Raw genomic sequence first — 25,747 nt, forward strand, 5'->3', positions numbered from 1 at the left:
TCCCTTCCTTTGGAGCGCAGGTTTTACAGCGGTTACGTCCACCCTTTCCAAGTCCTGCAACATCAGATGGTTTCTTTTGCCTTCCCGAGCACCTTGGGTTCAGCGAGGAAGCAAGAAGCCGAGTAAAGAAGCAAGCAGAGTCTGCACCTACAAACATGCCTTGACTTGACTCACTCATGAGAAGGACCTTGTCCCGTTCTCCCCTGGAGCGGGAGGCTGAGGTTTATATGGAAGTGCCTCTGGACATTCATTAGGCATCAAGGCTCAGTTTTAATTACTTGGGTTTTAATTTAAGATCCTTGGGTTTTACACACAGATTGTTCGAAGGAATGGAAAGGGCTGTTTGCTTCGGAGCCTCCCCAGGGTTGCCCACTTAGGGCATTAGTAAACCGTTAGTACACTGTAATGTTTTCATTAGGTCAATCATTTCTAAGCTTAGAAGTGTTCTTAGACTAAATCCTGGGGTAACTTTGCTGCCTGTGAGAAAGGGAGAGAAACAGAGAGCACTGCATAGACCTGGGTATTTGCACCTCTGTGGATTCTCCTTCTCACACTTCCCTTTGGCTGTACCACTTGTAGATGTCTATGCAACCCTGCCAAAGCACACCGGGCAGTCCCTGCTGCTGTCCTAGCACAGCAGTTGCACGTGTGTGTGTGCCTGAGAGCCCACAAACTGCTCTGCCCCTGGGTTTTATGGCAGAGCTGAGAGGCAGAGGTGAGCATCCCCATCCTTAGGGGGGTCTGAATGTGAAACCCCACCTGGCTGAAGGGTGCTGAAGCAGCTTTGGCTGCGGGCTGTGCTGTTAGCCACCCCTAGGGAGTAACAGCCTAGGGTGCTAATCTGAGCTGAACCTGTTGAGCTGGACCCCTCTAAGCTTGATGCAGCTCTGCGTTACCTTGCTGCATGACCTCTTCCCCCCCCTCCTTCAGCTATATGACAAGGCAAGCGTTGTGTCTGCTGAGTAGGGGTGTTGTAGGAGTGTTTGTGACTTGACCAGTGCCATGAAGATGAGTGTGTTACCGAGTGGAGTATTCCAGCTCTTGCTGATAAGCCTTGACTTGCGACTGCCAGTGCTTCCTGCTGTTCCAGCCCTAAAGGCCAGCAAATAGTCCTGCCAAAGAACCCCTTCCCGCAGGATTCATCGGTGTCCGACCCTGTGGGGAGCTTTGGGGCTGAGTGCTGGGGCCTGAACCTCCAGAGCTTGCATGGGGCTGGTGTTGATGTCCTCCCGGTCTGGAGCTGGGTGGACTTGCTGCATGGTTGGGGTGTTTAGTGCCTGGAGTGCCGGCTCCAAGTGTTGAAGCAAAGCACAATGACGTACCTTGGCTGTGTTTCCTGGCTGGTCTTTCTGCTCCCTTGTCACAGGGACAGGAGAACTGTTTCTTCTTATTGCACTTTGAATAAATGTTGAATATTCTCGAGGCTTTTTTCTTCTCTGGGATTTGACTGATGGTTGGTGTGGGCAGCGGGGCATTCTGCTACTGTTGAGGGCCCTGTTTTCACTTCACAGCTGTTGACTCCTCCTTTGGACTGTGCACGAGTGGCAGATTCCAGCTGCCTGTGAGCTAAACCTTCAACCTTGGTTTCCAAGTACATGGGGAGAAGGGGAAGTGCAAGGGGGCATCCATAAGGATGCCGTGACAAAGTACTAGGAACATTGTACTGTGAGAACATCTCTCTGGCCCATTCACCATCACAGCAATAGATTTGAGGAGGCTGGAGGTGTTATTTCCCTCTCCCCTGCCTGGGAGTTGAATGGTACAAAGATGCAGTGACAAAGCATTTCAGCTTAGTGTCTGTTGGCTGGGTTTGGTATCAAATGCACCTGGGGAAACTGGAAGTGCCTTCTCTGCCTTAAGCCTTGAGCCAAGAACATGCATAAATTGGTGCTGGGAAGCATCCTTCCAGTGGCAATGGACAGCAGGATCAAAGTGAGAATCCCTGTCAAGGCTAATAATGCCTTTGGCAGACGCTGTGACGGTGCCTGGAGTGGTTCCTGCAGACACAGATCAAACCAGCCTGGAGCTGAACAAGAAAGGTGGTGCAGATCCAGCGTCCCACAGAGGGTTTGCATAGCAACAGACTTGAGCTGCTTCAGCCTTTTCTGCTCCAAATTAGGTTTCCAGGGAAGGGAGACTGGAAGCATCCTTCCCCCAGCTGGGAGGAAGCAGAACATGAGCAGTCTTTGAGCTTCTCCTCTTCTAGGTCGCATCAGGTAAGCCCAGAGGGATGTGGAACCTGGGATAACACCATGGGGATGGTAAGTGTGAATTTATAGGGTAAAGCTGGGTTGTACAACACTGGCACAGGCATGCTGTGTAGCTCCATGATCTGGGAATGCTGCTGGACTCAGGACTACTACGTGCCCATCTCCAACTGCAAGTGAGAAGGGAAATGTGGAGTAATTGCCACAAATGGACACATTGCATTGTATAAAACATAATTTAATACATACATGTATGGTACTTGCATACAATACTGTCTTACATCCATGTGCTGGAATAGAAAACACGTAATTGGAAGTTGCCTTCATCATGAAGACTTTAATCACTGTCAGATCACTGCATTAAATACAAATAGAGTGTAAGCAACTGGCCTGTGTCTTAATACTGACACATTTGATGATTAGGAGGGTAAAGCTGCTGTCATTTTGGCAGCAGTTTGCCTGTGAGAAGCATGAATGAAGTTTGCTGATGAATTAACTGCCATGTATAGTGCCTAAAAACTTCCCCCCTTATGTTCAGAGTTCCTTTCCAGGTAGGAATGAGGGATTTTTAAGCATCTTCTTAAGGGAAAAGCGAGTAGAATGGGCTCTCTGTTCCGTTCCCAAGCTCACCGGGGTGGTAACACAACCGAGGTGATGGGTACCGGTGGCACATCCATGTTTGGTCAGCAGGAGGCAGCATTTACACCTCCAACATGGAATAACGCAAGGGGAACGTTCCAAGCGTGTGGCATGAAGGTGATTTTCATCTGTTTCTATGCCTTTGACATGTCTTTACCCTCCCAATCCCAGCTCCTCTTAGGAATAATCATGTAGATCCTTCAGTCTGCAGAAATAGCCCTTTATTCCCTGAGGGAGTTAGAGGAATTGCACCCACTGGCAGCTGGTACCCAGTCAGGATGGCACACAGGGCAAAGAGTTCCAGAAGCCTTCAGAGCTCTGTTTTCCGTGGGGATTTTGGCAGCAGGATGCTGCAGCAGCTCCTTGGGGCATTCCTGGGCTGGAGACAGCTTGGCAGGGATGTACTTCAGTAGAGCTCCTGAAGGTGAATGCATGCGTTCAAGCTAGGAGCGTGGGGAGTGGGCCATGAGGTCTTCCAGGACCATGGAATGCTGCTGGAGCAGCGGCCCTGTTCCCACCTCCACGATGTGCTGCTAGATGGGAGCGAGGAGCTGCTTTGCTGCTACTGGAAAGGGAGTTGTGTCACTGGTGTGGCTGCCGTGGTGTGTTTAGGGGGAAGATACTCGGGTCTGCTCATGGCAACAGTCCTTGTGAAGCACCGGAGGTTCCCTGTCTTCAGGGCACACTGGACTGGCCACAGAATGATGCAGAAGAGGATGATGATCAAGGCAGAGAGGAGGACTATGCGCTTCCAGTCATCACACATGTCACAGCGGGACAGCCTCCCAGCTAACCCTGTCGGGGGGGCCTCTGAGCTTTCTGGCTTGCTCATGGCAACATCGATGGAGATACAGGAGTCTGGATCCTCGGGGTCGTCGGATGACTGACGGCAGCACAGCTTGGTCCCTTCCATCCACAGCACCTTCTCCTGCTGGAGCTCGGGAGGCAGCGTGGCAAGGAGCTCCTTACTGGTTTCCAATGCTGGGGCACCTTCCAGAGGGATGCTGGTCAACTGCCTGCAGAAGGGGCAGGGGAGCTGGTCCTCTGGTTGGTTCGGGGGCAGCCCCGTGCTCAGACGGGCCACGCATTCCAGGCAGAAAACATGGGAGCATTGGAGCAGTTTGGGTGTCTTGAAGGTGTTGTCGTAGGTGTTGAAGCAAATGGAACACTCGACAGGAGAGGCTGGCTTTGGAGAGGCTGGGTTCGGAGAGCCAGGTTTGTCAGTTGGGGATCTCGCCTTCCTCTTGCCATCTCCTGGGGAGGTGACAACAATGGGGCTGATGGGGATGGGGATTTCAGTTGGAGAGGCAGGGACCGGGCTGGTGGGAGACTCCGCCGTGGTGGAATGCCATAGGTGTGTGAAGCAGGACATGATGGTGCCCGGGGAAATAAAGAGAGCCCTGGGAGACTCTAGGAGAGAAGAAAACCACAGCCTCCATTTTAACCAGTGGGAAGACACCCATCACCGCACCTGCGTTTAACCCCTTAAAAGAAACCAAGAGCAAGTTTGTGACTTCCAATGCATCCTGAGCCTGGAATAGATCCCTTCTAGAGGTGAGAACGACACAGGTAGCCTGGTCGAAGCTGATACCGAAGGTGAAGTCACACATCCTGCACAGAAGCAAGCAACCAGCAGAGCTCCACCATCCAGCCAAAGCCTCTCCACCAGCACCACCATGGCACAAGAGAGATGGGCGCAGTCTTTCCCCATCCATGCCTCCCTCTGGGCAGATAAAAACACAAGCAGCACCTACCCCGGCTGGTGCTCCCCGATACCTGCGCAGGGAGGAGAGCAGAAGACTCCATGAGGTCAAGTAGGGACCTCGTTATGGCAGCCTATTAGGCTGGGAGGCACTCAGATATTATGGTGGCAGCATGGGCAAAGCCTAAGAGACAGATAACACTATTCAGTTGTGGAGGTAGAGAGGCGGGGGGGGCGAGCCTCTTCTCTCTGGTGTGCTCATAGAGGTTGTGCCTTGGAGCATGGTCCTAGGAGGTGAGGCACCACTGTGATGCTGCTTGGCTTTGTGGATCCAGAGCGGGACTGAGCTCCCTCATCTCACAGGAGAACCCAAGGGAAGGGAGGACACAGTTTAGTGCATCCTCGGCCACAAGCAGCGCAAAGAGCATCGATACTTGTCACCGTGACGCAGCAAGAAAAGCAATGGCCCTGGTGCGGGAATAAGGGGAATTCTCCACTATTTCCTTGTTGCTCGGGTTCCCCTCAGGAAGCACAGCTCTCCCCTGCGCTCAGCCCCTGGGCAGTGCCAGCACAGCCCTTGAGAGCTGCCAGGTGCACTCTGCGCTGTCATGGCACGCAAGCAGGAGGCCCTGGGTAGCTGATAACAGCAGTTCAAGTCATCCTAAACTAGACATGCAGCTCTGCAGGCATTCTGGGGCTCGCATACGCCACTTCTCTGCTATTGAGCACTGCTGCCTGATCAGTGTTTGGCTGGAGGAAACTCCCAGCCCGATGCTGTGCGCCTGGGGAACATTCCTGTAGGCTGCATCACTGAACTGGCTGTGCTTGATTCTTCCTGTTGGGAGATTTAAGCCATGACAAGCCAAGAAGGTTCCGATGGCTGCTGTAATTATAGGGCTCCATTATCTGGCAGTGGCTCACCAGTATGGGCTAGAGACTCCACATCCCTGCATTAAAGGCTAATTTAAGGTATCAGAAAGACTGGGTATTCCTTATATTGCCCAAAAATAGTCTCCATTATTTAGGAATGAAGTATTCTCCCATCACAGCTCGCACTGCCAGAGCTGAAACCACCTTTAAGAACCTTCCTTCTTCTCTTATTCTAAATGCAGCCATTCTTAGGAAGCCTCCAGTTAAATTCCCACTCACAGATGCACCCTTTAGCGTGTGGTAATGTTTCTTTAATGCAGTTTCTCTCTGACTAAAGATCACTGTGCATGTTTTAGCACTATCTGGCAGATGCTGATGAATTCCAAATCCAGTTGGCACAGAAATAAGGGAAACCCCTGAGTTTTGTGGGTGGTTTTTTCCCCCACTAAATCTTCCGGTTTGCAGAACTCCATCCCCTACACCCAGCCCTTTGCAGTGCCTCGGCTTGGAGTGCTTGTGCAAAATAAGCAGCACCACCAGTGGCAGAAGGTAACCTCAGACGGAGCCTTTGCTTATGAAACTGTCATTTCATAGCCTATCTGATAAAGCTGCTCTGTTGGGGGGTTTACTGGCTTGTAATCTGACAGCTGTAGCAACAGCCTTATCGTGACAGTAAAGCTTGAGGAAGTTTACTCACAGTATTTGCTTTGAAATGAAGAGACCGGCTTTTGTTCACAGTTTCCTCCTGTTAAAGGTGATCGTGACACTGTAGATGCTTTTTAGGTCTAATCAATTTAGAGTCGACTTAATTTTGCCACTATCTTGGTGCCATGGGGCTCTTTGATCAGAGATGATGCAGGGAGACTTAAAATGGGAAGATATGAAGAGTATAGGGCCAAGGCTCGCTAAAGCTGGAGGGACCCAAGCACAGACCGGTTTGGGTAGGAAAAGGACCTTAAAGCTCCTTTACTTCCAACCCCTTTCCACTAGAGCAGGTTGCTCCAAGCCCCATCCAAACCAGCCTTGAGCACTGCCAGGGATGGGAAATCCACATTATTATGTGTTTACTATTAGGAACTAAACCACTGAAGACATCCAGTGTGGAATCTCAATAGAATTAGGTAGGATTTGGGGGGTTGGTTGTTTTCCTGTTGGTTTGGGGTTTTTTGCACTACAAAATCATGTTATTTATGTATTTTTTTACATACAGAATAGTATCTTCAGTTGCTCAGACCTCCCTGCTCACACTGCAATGCCTTAGCCCTGCACCTATTCCCCTCGCTTTCCCAGCTTTTCCCTGGGCTTTCCAAAACCCTTGGGAACATCAGTAAATAACTAAACCATCCAGGTGAGAGCCATAAACCCAGATTTAAAACTAAGTGTGATTCTTAAATGATTCTATGAACTTCTATGATTCCTTTTTACTTCCCCACAACTTCTAGGAAACTTCTTTCCACCCCATAAAGCCCGACAGAGGAGAACACGCAGTTACGGTAGTGGCCATGTAATATGATTCTCTAATGGTATCTTATAACTCAGAACCACCGACTGCACAGCGAGTTAAGAGGTGTATAGATTAAAGTCTATAAATACCTGTTCAAAGTGCTGCTTAGGAGGAGAAAAGCATGTTCCAGGCTCTTGATTTCTACCCCTGAAGAGTCTTCTCTCCAGAGGATAGGCTTAGTGTCTTGTGTTATAAGTTGCTTTCCGGTTTCCCAGCTCCCTGGTTGCTTCCTGACTTGTTTCCAGCACGGTAGGTCTGTGTACAAGTGGCCCTGCCGCTGTAATTCAGGTATCTTTTATACCTTCCTGTCCAGAGGTGACTTACCTGCTCCACCTGCCTTTCCCCATCACCACTGAATCACTCCACCGGCTGCGAGCGTGCTCCCGCTCCGGCCGGTTCCTGTGACAAACAGGGCAGGCTGGAATGCTCCTGATAAGGGGCAGTGCTTGCGAGGAAGAGATGTGGGAAATGTTTACTTCTTCATCTTCTCCGGTTGGGGAAGGCCTTTTGCTTTCAAATCCTTGCAATTCCTCAACCAGCTTTGAGGTTGCTTAATCGCTCTTTGTAATCTGGTCTGGTTTGGGCAGGCGTTTTCACAGGGCTGCAAGTTTCAGGACCACCTAAAAGCAGCGACGGTTGTTCTCTTGTTTCTTCATCAGGGACAAACTGTCTGACAGTGCCTTAGATTAACAGGACTCTGACACTCAAATTCCTTGTCCTTGGTTGAGGAGGACGATATTGTTGCAGCAGAATCATAGGATCAGAATGGTTTGTGTTAGAAGGGACCTTAAAGCTCATCCAGTTCCAACCCCCTACCACAGGCAGGGACACCTTCCACTAGAGCAGTATAAAATCCAGTATAAATCTGAAAGCCAGGAGGCTGAAACAGTCTACACTGCTTCAAGCTCCTATAGGGTGTATGGAGGGGAAGGAATGTCGTTCTTTCCAGCTTTTGGTAGTAACTGACATAGAGAAATATTATTTGACCTGTAAATCTTTTGCAGTTCAAAGGACATCAGTCCATGAGCCAAGAAAAAGAACCAACAGATTCACACTCAAGTGCAGATAAGGAAACAAGAGTGTGTGTGTTGAGGGGGAAATAATGAACAATCAGAATTTAGCCTAGTTCATATATTTGCAAATATGACTTTGGACAAAGCAGTGTCTAAATCCCATGGACTTTAGTGGCACTTTGGCTCCCCCATTCCTCTGCTTCAGGTGCCACTGTTCAGTTCTAGTGAGCTGAAAGCCAGAAGGAGGTTTTTAAGGGTGTTGAAATCACCAGAGTTTTAAATCACTTTTAAGGTTAAAAGTGAAGTTCCATGACCCATCCACAGCTCGAAGGACCCGATCTAAAGCATTGCTCCTCCACACTGAGCTCCATGGGTGACTCTAGAAGACAAACACCTCAATGGAGAATTCCAGTTAAATCCAAACTTTCCCAGATCTGCATCCCAACGGTACAGTTCCCTCATCAGAGTGCACATACAGCATAGGAATAACAACCCACACACCAGACGGAGCACCCAATGCCAGCACGGTGTACTCCCAATCTATTTATGTTGCTGTTGAAGGATGAGTGAGGCTGGGAAGCAAACACTGCCTAGAGCTGACAGAGCAGGATGTCTGATGAATGGATGTAAATCGGTTTTAGAAGGCTTGCTCACTTAGTCACCTGCATAAGCACTTGGGTAAACTGAGCTCAAAATTAGCAGCATTTCAGTAACATATCAGGGGGTTGGACTAAATGACCTTTGAAGGTCCTTTCCAGCCCAAGCTAATCTATGATCCATGGCAAGGGGGGGTTGGAACTGGATGATCTTAAGGTCTTTTCCAACCCTGACTATCCTATGATTCTACGTTACATTGGGTAACACAGTGAGGAACAAAAATCCTCGTTTTGGGTCTAGCTGAGATCCTCTGCCCTGGTAGTGAAGAACAGTGATTCACTTTATGGTCATGCTCTAAAGACAGACATAGGCACATTTTAAGCCCTTTACCCACTGACAAGACCGGAGCTGTCAGCAGACCACTGCTATTTCAGCATTTCAGAGAGGGGTTTCCCATCAGCTTCACCATGGAATGGGTTGAGTCCAACCCCGAAGGTGAGAGCCTGGGGCAAACTGGGCCGCCCCACACATACCCGCACATTCCTCCCTTTGCAAGGACACAGTGGGTGTGCAAGGCACCGAGCGTGCCGAGACCAGCTCCGTACTGGGATGACGAGGAGGGTTTGGCTTCCAAAAGTGAGTGGGAGGCTTGCTGTTATTTTTATCTTCTGCTCGGAAGAATAGACTGAGCATGGTCGGAGCTGCAGCTGGTCCTGGGTGGATCCAGAGGATTGGGAGCCATCAGTTGTGGGAGCACATACCTTCCTGTTTGTACTTAAAGGGACAGTGGTACTAAGTAGAAACAGTTCATTAATTTCCTTGCATTACACATCTCAGGTGCTTCTCAAAGGTATTCTCTGGGTACAGGCACAGGGGTATGCAAACAGCAGGCTGAAAACACTTGTTTAAATTCATTCTTGCTAAGCCATGCAGGAGCCAAGAGGATGTGACTGGAACACTGGGATGAGATGTAGGAGATGCAGATCTCTGGTATAAGCACCGTGACCTGGAGCAAAACCATTTCCCTGGGGTTTTGTGGCTTATTTCCCAAATAGAAAAAAGAATTTGATAAAGAAAATTAAAAAAAAATAATCATAAACCTTCCTTTTTGGACATAGTCTTTGTCTGGATGGTGTATTTAAATGGGAAACTGGAATATTTAGGGCTGGTTACAGTGGCTCCAGCCAGAGATCCGATGGAGGATCCCACCTGCAGTGAATAACTGTGATTGAAACCTTGACTTTTAACTGTCAAACCCTTCCCACCATCCCCTCTCCTTGTTTCACCACTCTCAGCAACCACTGCCATCTCATCCAGGACTGCTGCAGAAGTGATGTGGTCTCCTCAAGGGTATGTATTCTTTTCAGGGGGCATTTAGGAAGGTTTATAGTGAACAAGATCATTTCCTAACAGCAACTACCAACTTCGAGTGTAACAAGAAGCAACGTATATTGCAGGGTAATACAAACAGACTGCTGATTAAAGCTTCAGGCTGTTCCTTTGCTTGTGTTTACCTCCACCACTGCCCAAGTGCATAACCCTTTTCACTCTCTGTGTACTTCATCTCAGTAGATAAAGTCACCAAATAAAGGTGGGTGGAAAGAAAGAACACCAAGCAATGAGCATCAAGCTTCCTCTGATCCCTTTCTCCATCCAAGGCTAGCTAGTTTCTCATTCCTATGTACTGTTTAGCACATCTGGGAGTGCTTACCTTTTTGACCATGTTTTGGGTGTTGTTTGCAGCTCTGATTTGTTGGGACACATCCTGAGGCCATGTATAAAGCCTGGAAGGGCTTTTGTGCTGGGAGAAACCCAAGGGAGCAGTTGCTATAGAAGCATGAAAGTGTCAAGGGTCACACTGCTTTGGACTCAGCCTTTGTAGGACAAAGCTCCAACCTATTTTAGTGTTATTCTTGCCTATAAAAGACACATCTACTTGGTCCTTGGAGCTGCATTTTCAAAAGAAAAAGATAAGGGTATTGCTTAGGACTGATGTGCTGGTTTTGACTGGGTGAGAACAAGCCTGTCTAAAGCAAACACCCTTGTGCAACACGGAACAGAAGTGTCTGTAGGGTTAAATGCTTACAGCAGGAGGATACTGCTCAGACTACGTTGTCTGTTAGCCCTCACATCCACGCTCCCAGCTGAAATACACATGCACTAAGAAATCCCCAGCTCCTGTGACTTCTGACATGGGTGCAGCTCAGTAGCTGAGCTTGCCACCTTCCACTGTTATCATCTGTTAATCAGATGCAGGATTAGTGGTGAGATCCAAGCACTGCCTGAGTTTTCCTGTCAAAAAATCCTCTGGCCTCAACCTTAGCATCGCTTTGGGATCCCACGGTGCTCCTGAGAGTCAGAAGGCCTGATGCTCTACACGATTAATGCTCTGGGGTGATAAACAGGGTTATTAAGTGATGTTTCCCATGCTAACTCATGGAGCTCTTTTGTTTGGCTGGGCTTCACGTGCAGCTAGCTGCCTAACCGGGTGCTGGATGTGAAGCCTTATTAGCCTTGCAGTAGTTTGCACCTACGGCTAGACCTGGCTATTGAAATTCCAATGCATGTATTCTGCTCTGTCAGGAAAGAGCCTGGTGAGTCACCAGATAAGGCAGATGGGAGCTCACCGTGGCGTAATTTTGGTATAATTATGTTTTATCCTTCTCTAACTGTTTCTAGCAGACAAGTTCGAGACACTTCCCAGACACAGAGAGCTGCGCCTTCCAGTAACTATGTTGATTGAGGACGTTATCTCATTTTACAGCCAGGGAAGTTGTGTGGGGCATGGGAAGGCCAGATAGCATTGAGAAATGCTGCTGTGACCTCTGTGCAAGCAGCAGTGATGGGACAAGTTGTGCCCCTTCGCACAGCAGAGTGCCTTGCTGTAGCAGTGGAGTAAGTCTTTAAATAGGAGGTGGAGTGGGAAACACCATCAGGGTTGTGCACTGCTCATAAATGTCTACTAAGGTAGTTTGATATAGGTGCAGATAAAACTGTTCCTGTTAAATAGAGCCACAGATTGTGGCCCTCAGGTATCTCCCATCCTCTAAGTGATGCCCGTCTTTACCAACCAGGCCAAACCCAACTTCTGGAACCATCTGCCTCTGCAGTTTAATCTTATTCAAACACTAGATCCACCTGGCACCTAACTTGGTGCTGTTCTTTGTTTCCTGTAGTCACCAGGAAAGCACCATGATTAGATAATCATTACAAAGTACAGCAGCAACATAGCAATTTTCCTGATACTCCATCACTCATGTGACTATTACTCTTCAGTGGCTTGAGGCTGTGTGATTCAGGCACTCGCGGCTAGCTTCTCAAATAGCAGGAATAGCATCCATTCCCTCAACATAAGGTCAGGTTTCTTTTTCTAGCCCTTTATTTCTGATGGAATGACTCATACCAATGGCTGAGCTGTGGTCTAGAAATCGCTGGTGATCCATGAAACCATGCCTAAGAGACTGTTGGCTTTCCAGATGTTTATGGTGCTTCTATAGTGGCTTGCAAGGAAAGTTTGAGACCAACACTCATAAACAGCAGCTCAAAGGAAGAGTAAATCCCACCAGAAAATCATTGGAAGCATTCTATGAGTATGGCAGTTCTTCAAGATGATGCCCACAATGGGGCCTGTAAAAGGGATGGGCTTGGTCGAAGGGGCATTAGAGCTGCAGCACCAGCTCCTTTTGATGCTGTGGGTGGCTCAAGTGCAGCCGGAATTGAGATGTAGTTCCATGCAAAGTGCATGGGAACCAAAGTAATTGCTCTCCTGAAACACAAACGGGATGTTCTCCCCATGGATCACAGGTAGCTTGCTGCCAGCACTAGAAGACGTTTTCCAGAGGCAGCTGCAGTCATAGCACGTTGCTGATGGGGAAGACTATCAGCAGGGCTAGAGGAGATGGCAACAGCAGCAAGGCAAAGGGCAGTGCTAAGAAGCTCTCCCCAGCACATTGCTCATTGCTGTCATGACTGCCCCACGCAGGTCATGTTCCGGCAGTGTTACTCACTTCCCGGCCTGCCGTGGTGACATGATGAGCTGGGGAAACAGCCTGTGATGTCACATCTTGCATCTCCTCTGCCGAGACTCTTCCTTATGCAACAAGCCACCACCCGCCCTCTCCTGGCCAAGTTCTCCACCAGCTTGAGAAGGATCAGATGACTGACACACCTCAGTGATCCCGAAGGACAAGCGTGACCATGAGCTCTCTACTTCTCTGTCGCGTTCATCGCGTTCTCCCCATCCCCAAGGATGAACGGTCTTCCTTCTCTTACGCCCACAGATGGAATCCCATGGCCCCTATGAAATCTGGGCTGTGGGACTGGGAAACCAGTAAAGACACATCTCCATAAAGCTCAGCAACGCAAGCGGAGTGGTGGACATGGGAACCTCTTAAGTCCCAGCTGCAGGAAGGACACCAGCACACTTTGGGCTTAGTGGCACTGTGTTTCTCCTGCACTGAGCAAGCACAGGACTCCACCTACTGTCTCCTTCCCTTTCCCATTCTGGAAGCTTAATTATCCCTGAGCCATATCATAGTCCTAAAACTGTGCAGCGATCAAGTGTTTCTTATCCTTTTCCTTTCTTTCCTCTCTTTCTTTAAGGCCCCAGAGAGAAACTGTTCCTTCTTTACCCTCTACCTACTCAATATAGAAATAATGGATGTGCCGTCCATTAGGACATGCCATCATAGCTTGTCTTTTTAAAACCCTGATCACTTTCCATCCCTCTTTTATATATGGTGTCTATATTTGCTTTGCATTCCTTGAGTTTCTGAAGTATTGATAGAGCTGCTCTCCTCCACGCAGTGCTCGAATGCTTTCTCAAGTGTGACACTTCAGTTACGGCCATAATAGGTTCAGTTCTTGTAATTATAGCTGCAGCTGGACATTAGTTTGTGTTATTAGTATACACAGTTAATCATTCAGCTCCTTAAGGCATATAGGATAATATCCCAGATGTGAGCCTGGCTAGAAGTACAGTAAGAAAGATATCTTAGTGAGTGGTCTATACTGAAGAGAGCGATTTATACTTCAATCCTAAAGAATGTGGTGAGGCAAGAATGGAAAGCATATCCTCATATGAACGTGCAAATACAATAGTAGATGCAGAGATGGAAACTGAGTTCCAGTGAGATAAGGCAAAGTGAAAAGCAGCCAGTGTTGGCACAAGGGTAAAACGTCCTTCTAGTGCCTCAGATAATTTATCACCATTACCCTTATATGGGGATATAAAAAGAACATAAGGATGTTCTTTGTGCCTTCATAAAAGCTTAATTTATAACTTCATCCGTGCGTCTGGTTCTGTCCCCAAACGCTGACATCTGGATCTGAGCTGGAGAGACACTCTCCTGCTCGGCGTTCCAGCAAGAGACATCATTCCAGTTAATGATTCAAAGGGAAAGAGCAATCATGAGTGATGTCCTTTTAATACATTTCTATTTCCCATATACATATTTATCATGCTATTTTAGCAAAGTAGGCCACTAGAGCCCTTTGCAGCTCTTGCCCCAGGCTCCAAGTCACTTCTGTTCACTCTGGGGACTGGTAGAGTCACAGAAGCTGGTATTTCCTAAGTGTGTGACTAGAGAGAACAAAACAAGGGGAAAACTCACCAGCTCCTCAGTGGATACAAGTGGGTTTTACACTGGGCTATTCTTGAGCTCCCCAATGGGGATTGCTGAGGATCCAGGGGTCAGAGGAGTAAGAAGACTTGAGCTACCTTGGTGTCTCCCGTGGCAAGTCCCTCGCCTTCTCTCTGCACATGCACACATGCATGCACACAGTTGCACAGATAAATGCTGCTCTCCTTCCAGTTACATCATCCTGACACAGTCTTTCCACACCGCATGCTCTCAGTTTTGTGCTCCGTAGCCTTTGCTCAGCGCTTTACACCACACAGAGCATTGGCACCTTTCAGTTCTAGAGTAACAATGATATTGCAGTGCAATTACTGGACAGACATGGGCTGTCTGTCCCAGCAGAGCAGAAGGAGGAACTTGGAAGAGGGCTGAGGAACATCCTGGTATTTGTGTTCACATTTTCCACCTGTTAATCCGGATCCTAACTCCAGTTTACACACAAAACGCAAATGGTTGTGGTTTTTCCACACTCACTTCCTTCAAGCCTAATCCTGTGTTAAATAACAACTTACAGTGAGTTCAGTGCAGAATGACGATGCTCAGCAGCGTCCAGGAACAGAGCTTTGGCTCTCACGAACCCAGAGCCATGCCCTGTCACTCACTCTGAGTAATAAACTCAGTGAATGAAATCTTAAAGCTGAAATGCAATTGCTGCATATTCTCCATAGAAATCCTCCCTCTAGTAAGCAGAATGAAAGAGTAAGACCTAGATGGTGGATCTGAGGTAGCAACCCCCCCCCAAGACTTGATTCTGAATTCAGTTTTCCAGGATGTCATAGGGATGTACATGCCTTGAGATACTACATGAACTAGAGATTCTTCCTACCACCACTTCATCTCTGTGTAATACATCAGTGATGATATTTAAGCTCTCCTGTTTAGCTGTGGACCTTGTGTGAAAGGGAAATATCAGAGCAGATAGGCTGATTGAAGTTAAGCCAGGGATAAGCTAAACCCACAATTAATGTTCCAAGCTTCCCATCCCACTGTCTGGACCTTCTCCCAGCATTACCCAGGTGACATCCCCTTGGAAGGTCAACACTTGGAATTGGTTAGTCCTCCAGTAAATAGTTCTCACTGATCAGAACATGAAACAAAAGGAGAGCTCCTCGGGAGGGACTCTGATGTATTTTTAATGTACCTAATGCACACAGCCAGTGTTTTAGCAATGGGTGTGATAGAAACAGCTAAACTAATTGCGTCCCAATTTGCTTTGCCTAAGTGCAATCTTAAATGTTTGGACAATCAACATGGAATAAATAATTAAGTTGCTCTAATCCTTCTTGCCGTTCTTGCTCATGATCAATATTCATGATATGAAGTGATTCTGGTTGAAGAGCATCAAGCTGCCCTTGGTCTCCTGCGAGCCTTTCTTTTCCACCTCCTGTGCTTCCTGACCTGAAGTTAGTCTTTACGCAGTTGTCACTAGGGAAATAAATGATGCAGGTGGCAAGAGGGGACAGGGCTCTGTGTTATAAAAGGGTCTTTGATCAAAACTGACATCAGGGAGACAGAGATGAGGAAAAAGCCAAGGGAAGTGGCAGTGAGTTGTGACAATGGTGACAAAATGGAGAAGAAACCAAATACAGCAGATTTGTGAGGTGCCCTGAAATCCACTGGATCTGGATTTCTTCAGACCTGTGGCATAAGAAACGTGTCTTTGTCCTGATGTAAAACAGCTCTTGAAAGTGTGGCTCCACTGCAAACAGGGCTGGTTCATGGCTCCTGTACTGGTCCAGTAATGGACATACTGGCCAGGTTAACCACTGCTCTGTTAGCACTGCGCAGGCCATCATGCACCACACAGAAAAGGAGACACAAAAACTAACCCAGCACTAGCACCACTTGCTGTTCTTTTTCTTCCCTGATCTGCAAATGACTGGGATAATATTCAATGGCATCTTTTAGCTGTAATTTAGCATAAACTGACCATTTCAAATCAATACCCAAATGCAAACTGATACATCAATGATTATCACTACCAACCTCATCGCACTCCCTTTCAAGAAGGACAGATTAATACTGGCAGGTCTGGCATCTCCAAAGGGAAGTGAGAATGTTGGGGCTTCAGTTTCTCAACCATAAGGAAGATTTCTCTTCCCCTTTCTTGCTTTTTTTGCTCTTTCCTGTAACCAAGATTTCTACAGCAAAATATGTTGTAACATTTTTATACATATACTTTTTATTTCATGCATCACTCAACTTTAAATGCTCCTGAGATAGTTTGAATGACATATGGCTGCCTTCCTCACCCAACAATACCTACCGCTTTCCTGTTCCAAACGTACTGCAATCACAACGTTGAGTTGATGGCAGAATTATAGTCCTGGAAACCAACTGCAATGTCATAAAAATAAGATCTTGTTGCCTGAGCAGGGGGATAGATGATGCTGCACCACTTAGAGTCACTGCAGAAAAGACAGGTGAAGCATTTAGAGATAGGTCATCTCCATGGCTTTTCTTTAAACTAGGGAACATCCTACTTACTCTTATATTAGTAACCAAGAGACAGTGAGGTAGTCTTTATGTTTGTGATGATGGCGAGCTATAAGACCCACAGGAAGCTGTTGAACTTGTGCTGAGGCAGTTTGAACTTCTACTGCCCTGAAGATACTGTTTGGAGCATGGTAGCCTCCAGCAAGCAGGAGATCACAAGTGCCATGTTCCACTATCGCACAGTGTGGATTTTAAAGCCATGAGTGGGTGTCTGGAAAATTGCTGGTTCCTCTGCTCACGTCCTGTGTCTGCAGGGATGCACAATTACCTCCTGGCTTTCCAGACCTGGATGAACGTGAGCTGCCTCACCTCTCCTGTGCCCCCAGGTGATGGGGAAGGAATAACATGGTGGGAAAGGAGGAGCAGACTGGTTCAGGGATCTGTGAGGATCATGAGGGCTGCACTGGTGCACCAGGATGGGAAGAAGCAGCTTGCAGAACCTCCTCAATGTGCCAGAGCCCACCAGACCCTGTGCAGCCCCTGTGGAGCTGTGACCTTGGGCAAAGAGGAGCTTGTGAGAGCCATGATTAGAACATGGTTTCTCCATTGCTCATCCCACCCCATTTCTTGAGACAAAAATGTTATAATTTACACTAGGGCGACCATTTGGTTTCATAGAATCATGGAATTCCAGAGTGGTTTGGGTTGAAGGGACCTTAAAGCTCATCCAGTTCCACCCCCCTGCCATGGGCAGGGACACCTTCCACTAGAGCAGCTTGTTCCAAGCCCCTGTGTCCAACCTGGCTTCCTTCATCCTCTGACAGGTTGAACACATGAGTTGGCAGATGAATTCCTGAACTTTTTACTGCATTATAGCAATTTGCCATATCCTTATGTCTGGTTTTCCCTGGAAAATCTAGTCCTAGTTATTTACATTTCCTCGTAGGATCTGTATCCACATAGATACCCATAGAACATATTTTTCTGTTTATCTTACTTATTTACTTGGATTTACTGTGAACAAAGTAGTATCTAAATACTGCTGCAAGTGGTGATGGCATGTTGATTCTGGAGCCAGAAAAGTGGAGCTGTGGAATGAGAGATTTCAGAGCTGTTGAATAAAAGGGAGGAAAAGAGAGAAATCATTTTGTCTTTCACTTAATATAAGGCAAGCACAGAGTTAAAAGGGTTTCAGATCAGAGGTCTGATCAGCAAGCTGCAGGTGTGCCCATTGAGTAGGTGTTGATTTGGGAGGGCTGGAGTATAAATAGGAAAGCTCAAGGGTAGGAAGGGTTTTGTCTTCTTTCCTTCGTGTTTCTGGGCTGAAGACAGGATGGTGCTAATGAGGTGCTGGAAGATGAGCTTGAAGAAAGTGAGTTGCAATTGCAGTTTTGATGTCCAGTTTGATGTCCCTGCAGGGTGGAACTGGGGGTGAGTTGTGGTTTATGGAAGCTGTGTCACTGCAAAGCCTTATGGAAGATAACACAAGGTTGGCATGATTGGCTCTTCAAAGGGGATTTCCTTTCTAGTAAGTGTATTGAGTAGCGAAACCGAGTGAAGAGGTGATTTTCTATAAGCCTCTCTTGCCATAAGCTGAACTGATTAAAATCAAAATATAGGTTTTCAAGCTAGCGATGGATTTCTCCTATTATTCAAGACAACAGCTTAAAGCTGTATTTGTGGCAGTCTGCGAATGTAAAAGGGAGGATTTGTAGGGCAAGGTAATAGCTTTTTCTAGCCAAACTGTTATGCTTTCAGCTGTGAGAACAGCTGAAAGAAAATTGCCCTGATTTTTAGTGGAGAACTCTGTAGATATAGATCTGAGGCCGGGCTTTGTGTGCTGCTGCTCTCAGAAACTAAGGGAATTACTTACTTTTCATAAAAGCAATCACAAAGGTGCCAAGACTCCTTCCTCCTTGTGCAGCTCCGGGCGTGCCTTTTGAAGTATGCTGTGAATTTCCTGGCGATGAGAAAGGTATTTACAAAGCATCAACAGCTTGCTCAGGAACGGAAAAGGTAACCCCCCTCCAGGGACAGCTTAATAAATGGCAGCAACCTCTTACTCTGTGCTCCCCTAAGGAGGAGAAGCATCAAATTGCCCGGTCTCAGTGGCTGTGACAGAAGCCTCCCGGCAGGAAATCCTGTTGCGTAAATCTGTTTCCTCGTTGCTTCCCATGCTGTAAATTTGATCAGAAACAATCCATCTCTTGAATGCTGTGGACTGAGGAAGGGAGGTTTTGCTATGGCTTGATTTATTCTGTGCTTGGCTGTTCTCTAAGGGCCCTGAAGCCAAGCTTGTTCTCTCCGAGCTGCTCTAGTGCTCCTTGTGTTCGCTCTGGGAAACTTGTTGAGTGCTGTATTTCTGTGCCTCAGCAATTGAGGCTTCTGTGAACAGAGCCGAAGTGAAAGAGGTGCTGATAAAGGAGGAATGCATTGAGTTGGGACAATGCAACAGGCGGGGAGTTCACATCAGCCCAGATAAAGAAGTTCTTCAGGGGAGTAGAGCAGGTTTTCCTCAGCTTTTGAAGTCGTGCTGCTCTCGGAATTGCTTGCATGTGCCTGGGATGCCCGAAACTCCTTTCTTTGAGAGTGCAGAAGGAAAGATGAGTTGATTCTGTATATGTGACCATAGCCTTCACTGGAAAAGGGGAGACTGAGATGAGCTCTTAGGCAGAAGCTCTTCCCTGTGAGGGTGCTGAGGCGCTGGCACAGGGTGCCCAGAGAAGCTGTGGCTGCCCCATCCCTGGCAGTGTTCAAGGCCAGGTTGGACACAGGGGCTTGGAGCAAGCTGCTCCAGTGGAAGGGGTCCCTGCACTGATCATATTTAACAATACTTTTGGATGCTTTAAATTTAAACACAAGTTACCATGTTGTGAATGCACAGTGAATCCAGCCTTTAGGAATGGCCATGGAATGAGTCATTTCCCTAGATTTCTACAGGGTCTGCTCCAAAAGCTCATCCATAATGTCTCACTGAGAATGGCTGGTGAATTGTAAATGCAGGTCTTCTGTCTGAAGACCACCACAGTTTATCTTTTAAAGCAGCACTATTTCATGGAGCAGTTCCCTAGTAAATCAGTCACCAAGGAAAAAACAAACCCCCCAAGCCCAGAAAGCCTCCAGGAGCTGCACAAATTACATGATTATACTTTTGAAATGCAGTAGAAGTATTCCTGATTGCTTGAGAACATTATGCCCACACCTTAGTATAACCCACTGCTATCTGCCTTGCATCTGCTAGATACTGCTCAAGCCAGTTAATTTTACAGCACAGGATACATGCTGGCATGTATTCCATTCTGGGACACCTATGTAATACACTGATTTCTTCAGACTGCTAAAATCCACGTTCACTGCCATCAGTTTTGGTGCTTATCAAGCCAAATGAGAAATCCTCCCCGTGCAGAACGCAATTTACTCCTTAATAAAACTTAAATGGAAGTCCATATATCACTGAAAATCTTCAATGGGATCATAAGCAAAGCTATATATTACTGGCAGCATTAAAACTTTAATGCACTTTCGCATGTGTTTATAAAGCTTATATATATAATCTTTGTGCTCACAGCAAGGGCCTCGAGAGAGATTTCCTACCCTCCCCTTCAGCCCATGTGAGAGGTATAGCTGATGTTTGCAAAGGCATGGAAAGACTTAAACCTTAGTAGCTGTAATTCATATAATTATCATATTTGATAAATTTACCTGCGACTAAACATGCAGAACTAAACGTTCCATTAAGAATGATGAATATTTATGGTTTCCCACATCCTACGCTTGCGTGCTTTACAAATATTTGCATGTGAAGATGGTGTTTTGTTTCCTAACAAAGAATTAACACCTAAAGGGGGGGCGGGGGATAAACCCCAAATATACAGTAACAGTCATGCAATTTGCAGAGTATAACTTCTAGTGTGAGGAAAGTAGGTAACAGACATCGTAAGTTGCTGTCTTTTCCATGCCCAAATAGAAAGAGTTTATATGGAAACCTAGATTCTCCTCATGTTACACATCACCATATAGTTGGTGGAGGAAGGAAATCTGTTTAAATACAGTGAAACCTACAGACTTTTCAATCAGTATTAGATTAATCTATACAAATTGCTTGGTTCTATAGGCTAGTTCTGTACCTGGGTAATTCTTTTCGATACTTTCATCCATATACTATTTTGGATGGGACAATATGCTTGGGTGATGGTCATTTGGTTACTCATAGGTGTTTAGACTGATTAAACTAGGTAATATTTATGGTCTTAAATTTCTAAGCAGAAATTACTGTTTCTTACCAAAGGAAATACAATAGTGGTTACCTGTTACGTTTTGACCTTCAACTATTAAGGGGGTTTTATGCTTTTAAAGCTGCATTTTACCCTTGTCACTTATAGAGTGTCAGGATGTCAAGATACGGTCAAAAAGCACATGGGATCATTGTATTACAATATGGGAGAAAGCTTTACATAAAATTCCTACGACTACATGGCAAGGGTCTATCACAAATGCAGATCAAAGCTAACAAATGACATTTGGTTGCAGGAATGAATGATCCAGATCACAAGGTAACAACATGCAGCCTGGCTCTTGTTGCCAAGGTCATATACACTGAGCAGTACATTACAGCATGATAGTTGCGCTCAGAATGAGGGACGAGGCATGGAATAGCAGTGAAAAATGTGAAACAGAAGCTCTTGGGTCTTATTAGCATGTGCAGCTATAGGGCAGAGGCAAGATCAAGGTGCTGAGCAATTCCTGGCATGCCTAACTTCCACATGAAGCCTAAAAGGTTTTTATTTGCATGCCACAACTCTGTCGTCAACCTGCAACCGTTGCCTAATGGCAAAATACCCGAGGCAAATGATGGTTGACTGAGAAATGCCAAGTTTAAATACGTATGTGCTGCAAAGCGGTAGGAAAGCTCTAGAATTGGGGAAGTTGCTCCTCCTTATATACATGCAAAACAGCAACTGATTAAATAGAGGGGGGGAAATAAACCACACAAAAAAAGCAATCCATAATAATGACAGTCCCTTGCAGAATAAACTTGTGCCTGTGGTACCTAATCTGTGGCTTGCAGATATCTGAGAATGTGTAGATTACTTCTAAGGGATTTATGTATCAGTATTTAGCTAAGAAAAACAAAGGTATTTTCTCCTGTAGAGGAAGTCCTTCACAAAGGACTCTACACCTCCATTAGAGACTAGAAAATAAGAGAAGGTTTGAAAGCACTGCACAAAAGCAGAGGTTTCCAAGCTTCTATTCTTGTACAGTACAATAAGAGTAGTGTGATTACACAGGCAAAGCCATTTAGCTGCATGATAAGCAGTGCACTTGCAACTCCTTGCTTTACACTGGTGACAGTAAAACCACAGCAGAGCAATAGGTTACCACTGAGAGCGTGGCAATGCTTTTACACTAAACACAGAGCATTGGTTTCCATATTTTGAACAGAAAGAAGGTTTACCATCAACAGGGACAATATTTAAACTTGTTTTGGAGGTTTTTAAGATTTTGGGAGGGGTTAAGCAGGAACAAGATCAGATTTGATGCAATATTCTCATTAAAATGTGATTGTAATTTCTTGAACTGCTTTTTGTTCTCCTCTTTTATCTTTAGTTCTTTCTAGTTTAGTTCTTTCTCAGTATAAAACTTGCATTTCAGCTGGTACACCTTAAACACAGCCTCAGAAAATAGTTTCAATGGAAAGGTACTTCTAAGTTTGCCCTGTGAAATTAAGAGGTAGGAAAGTAATACAGCGTAATTCCAGCTTGGGGAAAAGGACTTTATTTCTTCTGTTGTCAATTAAAGCAACCTGGGGTATAAGAATAACTTCTGGTTGTTTTTTGAGTGCCTTTTGTTCATTATCAGACTCCACGTAGCCTGTGAATTGTTTATCTCGTATCCCACTGTAACCCAGACAGAGATTATGTGCATCTGTTCTTTGCTTTTTGAAGTGTGGAAATATCCCCTGTGTGCATCAAGTCTGTGCCTGCTCTTCATTTCTCTTCTACTTTCAAACTTCCAGGATTTACCATTAAAAAGCAGCTGTGATTTCATTTTCTTTGCCTTAAGGGGAAAAAAGGGAAAACATAGCTGGTAAGTCAAGTGAGGTGCATATTCATCTTGGTAGTATTAAGAATCCCAGCTTAATGATAACAGTAGAGTAAGTTACTTTGGTGGCACTATATTAAGTTTCAAACTGTCCATGAAAATTGGGTTGGAGTTGCCTACTCCCTTAAGAAGTTAGCAAAGGAAAGATGTAAAGGGTGTACAGGGAGCAGGAGATCTCAAGCTAAAGGCTTCTGCTTGATAGGAACATCCTACAAGCAGTAGATAGACCCATGTGTTTTAGTTTAATTTGAAATATCCTTTGGCTTGACTGAAAGGTGTTCCTCAAGGTCTTGAATTCCCACATAATACAATGAGAAGTCAGAGAATCCTCTGCATGCTTCTCAACAAACAGTTAAGCAGTCTCAGAATGACAACTGTTAAACTGCCCCAATCTGCCCAGTCACACTGGAAATGCAGTTCTCCTGAAGGGCTGCTCTGCATGTCAGGATTACATCAAGATGCTTCCCTGGTTAACAGAAACATTGCCACTGGATTAGCAGACCATAAAATCATGTCAGTACCAGCAGTTGCCTTCTCTTGACAAGGCAACCAATGTTTTTACTTGTGTTATGTAGGTCAGATCTGCTCAAGAGCAATAACTTTCTGCTTGACCGCCTCACTGTGTGTCACCCAGGTAGTCCTCCAGGAACACCATGGGATGAGCAAATGTATGTGAAGGACAGCATCATCTGCCATCTGTATGCATTATTTGAGTCCTATTGCAGGTTTTACAAATACCTTTTCTATTCTTCTTAAAAACAAAGATTTTGAGCTTTTCCTTAATATTAATGCAAATCTACTAATAGGTTTTTACCAGTTAAAGCTGATTTGAAACAGGCTTAAGCTTTCCTGCTCTGATCCAAAGCAGGCCTTTGAAACTGTCAGGATGAAATCAGTGCTTGTGTAGTGAAGAGAAACCCTGGATGTATTTGAGTTGATGCCATTTGAAGGCACTGTCAGGGCAAGCAGCCTAATAGATAGAATTCCAGAGTAAAGGATTAAAGAACATGGCTCACTTGGAGCAGTTTGAATGGGAATGAGGACATATAAGAACTAATACTTTAATTTACTAGAAGCATAGTAGGTCAGATCTAGGACAACTTGTCAGCATTGGTGCAGATGGTGTTATGCTCCACATGAGGCAATATTCCAAGGTTTTTCCTTAAGGAGATGGTATTCACTGAAAAATGTCACTGGTCAAAGAAATTCTTATTTCTTCGCTCAGAGGCATCCAGCTTTCTACAAAAACCTGTATTCCCATTCCTCAAATCATAGAATCCCAGGCTGGTTTGGACTGGAAGGGCCCTTAAAGCTCATCCAGTTCTCCACAGGTAGGGGCACCTTTCACCAGAGCAGCTTGTTCCAAGCCCCTGTGTCCAACCTGGCCTTGAACACTGCCAGGGATGGGGCAGCCACAGCTTCTCTGGGCACCCTGTGCCAGTGCCTCAGCACCCTCACAGGGAAGAGCTCCTGCCTAAGAGCTCAGCTCGGTCTCCCCTCTGTCAAAACTATCAGAGCATCCTTTCAGATGGCAGTATCAGAAAGCAGTTGGCTGTTGGCTGTGCTGTGGATGAAAGGAATCTGGTTACCTGCTAGGGTGCCTTTAGCAACTTCACAGAGCATCTTCCTGAAACAGCAGCTGTTGCACAGAACAAATCTCTCCAAAGAAAAGCATCACCTCTGTAACTGTGCCCTGTGCTTCCTGCTTTGTTTCAGAGCTGCTCTGTAACATGCAAAGTGAGAGTGCTTTTGCTTTGTCTCTAAGGGGAAATCCTGGTAACTGCCTCAACCAATTGCTAAAAGCCACAAGTCAGGAAGTTACAATGCCAGAACGCTTTAGTGGCCTCTGTGTGCAGAAAGAGGTGAGTCAGGAGCCTGAGTACAGAAACCTAATATAACCACAGCAAAAGCAAGGCTTGACTTACACTTGCAGGATGAAGAACCTCCTCAACACAGCAGAAGCAGTGTGGTTTCTTCCCAGCATTACCATCTCCATTTGCACAGACATACTGGAAATACCCTTCAGAGAAAACAGATAATGTGATCTAAGAGTATTTTTGCTCCTGTCTCACAGCTTGACAATAGAGTTGATAGATGAGATCTTTCTGTCAAGTAACCTACAATAAAAGCTGTTTATTTTGAGGCAATTTGTAATTCCCAGCCTCCTAAAGGAATGTTAATTTTGACACCTTTCCTGCCAAGCACTCCAAACAACGTGCAGCAGTTAAAACCACTGCAGAGTTACATCTGCCAGCATCACTCTGAAGAGATGTCTGGACATGTTGTTGTGTGAGAAAAGCCTTAAACAGAGCTGGATGGAAAACTTCAGTGCAGTAAGAAGTATTTTGAAAGCACTATTGAGGTAGAGTAGACACATTTTGAAAAGGATTAATAAATCCCATAATATATAAATAAAACCTAATAGATTGATAAAACCTAACCTATATCGATTAATAAACCCTGTGATATACATATTATTAACCTATCTATATAGCTGTGGTTAATCATGATAGTAGCTTGCACTTTTGCTTCCAATGCAACTTTTCATATCCCGTTTTCCCCCACCCTCAGATTGGAAAGGTCACTGCAAAAAGTTGCTTGGACCATATGTCCTGTTGATTTATTCTTTTGTTCTGGTTTGAATATGTGCTTGGGAGCGGCAACCTAGTTTTGAGGGACTGCGGTTTTTGTGCTGCAGTGGCAATAGCTGTGGGACCAGAAAGACAGATATTTAGCATCATAATTTGTTTTGCCAGCATCTACAACTCTTTTCCAGCCATTTTATGCCATAGAAGTACTGTCCTCTGAATTATGGGGTAAAACAACCAACAAAGCCCCTATCTATGCTTGTCCATGTGCAGAACTGTTTTCTGCCTTGTAAATTAAGACATTTGGCTCTAAATTCAAGCCTCACAGTTTCTACCTTTCCTTCCTCCATCTATACACTTGAAAGCAGCACATCTAGTCCTGCACAGGCATGCTGCAGAGAAAGATAAGAGCTTTACAGCATGATTATGGAGAAATGTAATAACTTTGGG

At 45.8% G+C, this 25,747-nt stretch overlaps 2 protein-coding genes across 9 annotated transcripts in view; one reads left to right on the forward strand and one right to left on the reverse strand.

Moving 5' to 3' along the window:
* LOC130598111 (tyrosine-protein phosphatase non-receptor type 11-like) overlaps window positions 1-1,420 on the forward strand; it is a 40,457-nt gene extending 39,037 nt beyond the window's left edge. The window contains exon 16 of the mRNA XM_057407222.1: window positions 21-1,420. The gene's annotated coding sequence lies outside the window, so the exon portion shown is untranslated. The remainder of the gene's footprint in view (window positions 1-20) is intronic.
* Window positions 1,421-3,313: 1,893 nt separating this feature from the next.
* On the reverse strand, window positions 3,314-24,722 carry RNF223 (ring finger protein 223). Of its 8 annotated transcripts, none has more exons than XM_057407225.1 (3): window positions 7,247-7,509; window positions 4,601-4,732; window positions 3,314-4,256 (listed from the first exon to the last, which is right to left on the reverse strand). In XM_057407225.1, exons 2-3 carry the CDS (start codon window positions 4,650-4,652, stop codon window positions 3,409-3,411), a joined length of 900 nt encoding a protein of 299 aa, XP_057263208.1. In that variant the 5' UTR covers window positions 4,653-4,732; window positions 7,247-7,509; the 3' UTR covers window positions 3,314-3,408. The 8 variants fall into 8 exon arrangements, with proteins under 8 accessions (XP_057263208.1, XP_057263214.1, XP_057263206.1 ...); XM_057407231.1 differs by having other exon boundaries at window positions 3,314-4,100; window positions 7,012-7,509; XM_057407223.1 differs by having other exon boundaries at window positions 7,012-7,509.
* Window positions 24,723-25,747: the final 1,025 nt, after the last annotated feature.

Source organism: Pezoporus wallicus, unplaced genomic scaffold (genome assembly GCF_028554395.1).
Source record: "Pezoporus wallicus isolate ANWC-B61680 ecotype Strahan unplaced genomic scaffold, APGP_CSIRO_Pwel_v1 contig_14689, whole genome shotgun sequence".
In the NCBI taxonomy this organism is placed as follows: Eukaryota; Metazoa; Chordata; class Aves; order Psittaciformes; family Psittacidae; genus Pezoporus; species Pezoporus wallicus.

Excerpts from the sequence above, each read along its gene's own strand:
- RNF223 (XM_057407225.1), bottom strand. The coding sequence starts at position 4,652 with ATGGAGTCTTCTGCTCTCCTCCCTGCGCAGGTATCGGGGAGCACCAGC. Across the intron at positions 4,257-4,600 it reads ATCGGGGAGCACCAGCCGGG|AGTCTCCCAGGGCTCTCTTT; the intron begins GTAGGTGCTGCT and ends CTTCTCTCCTAG.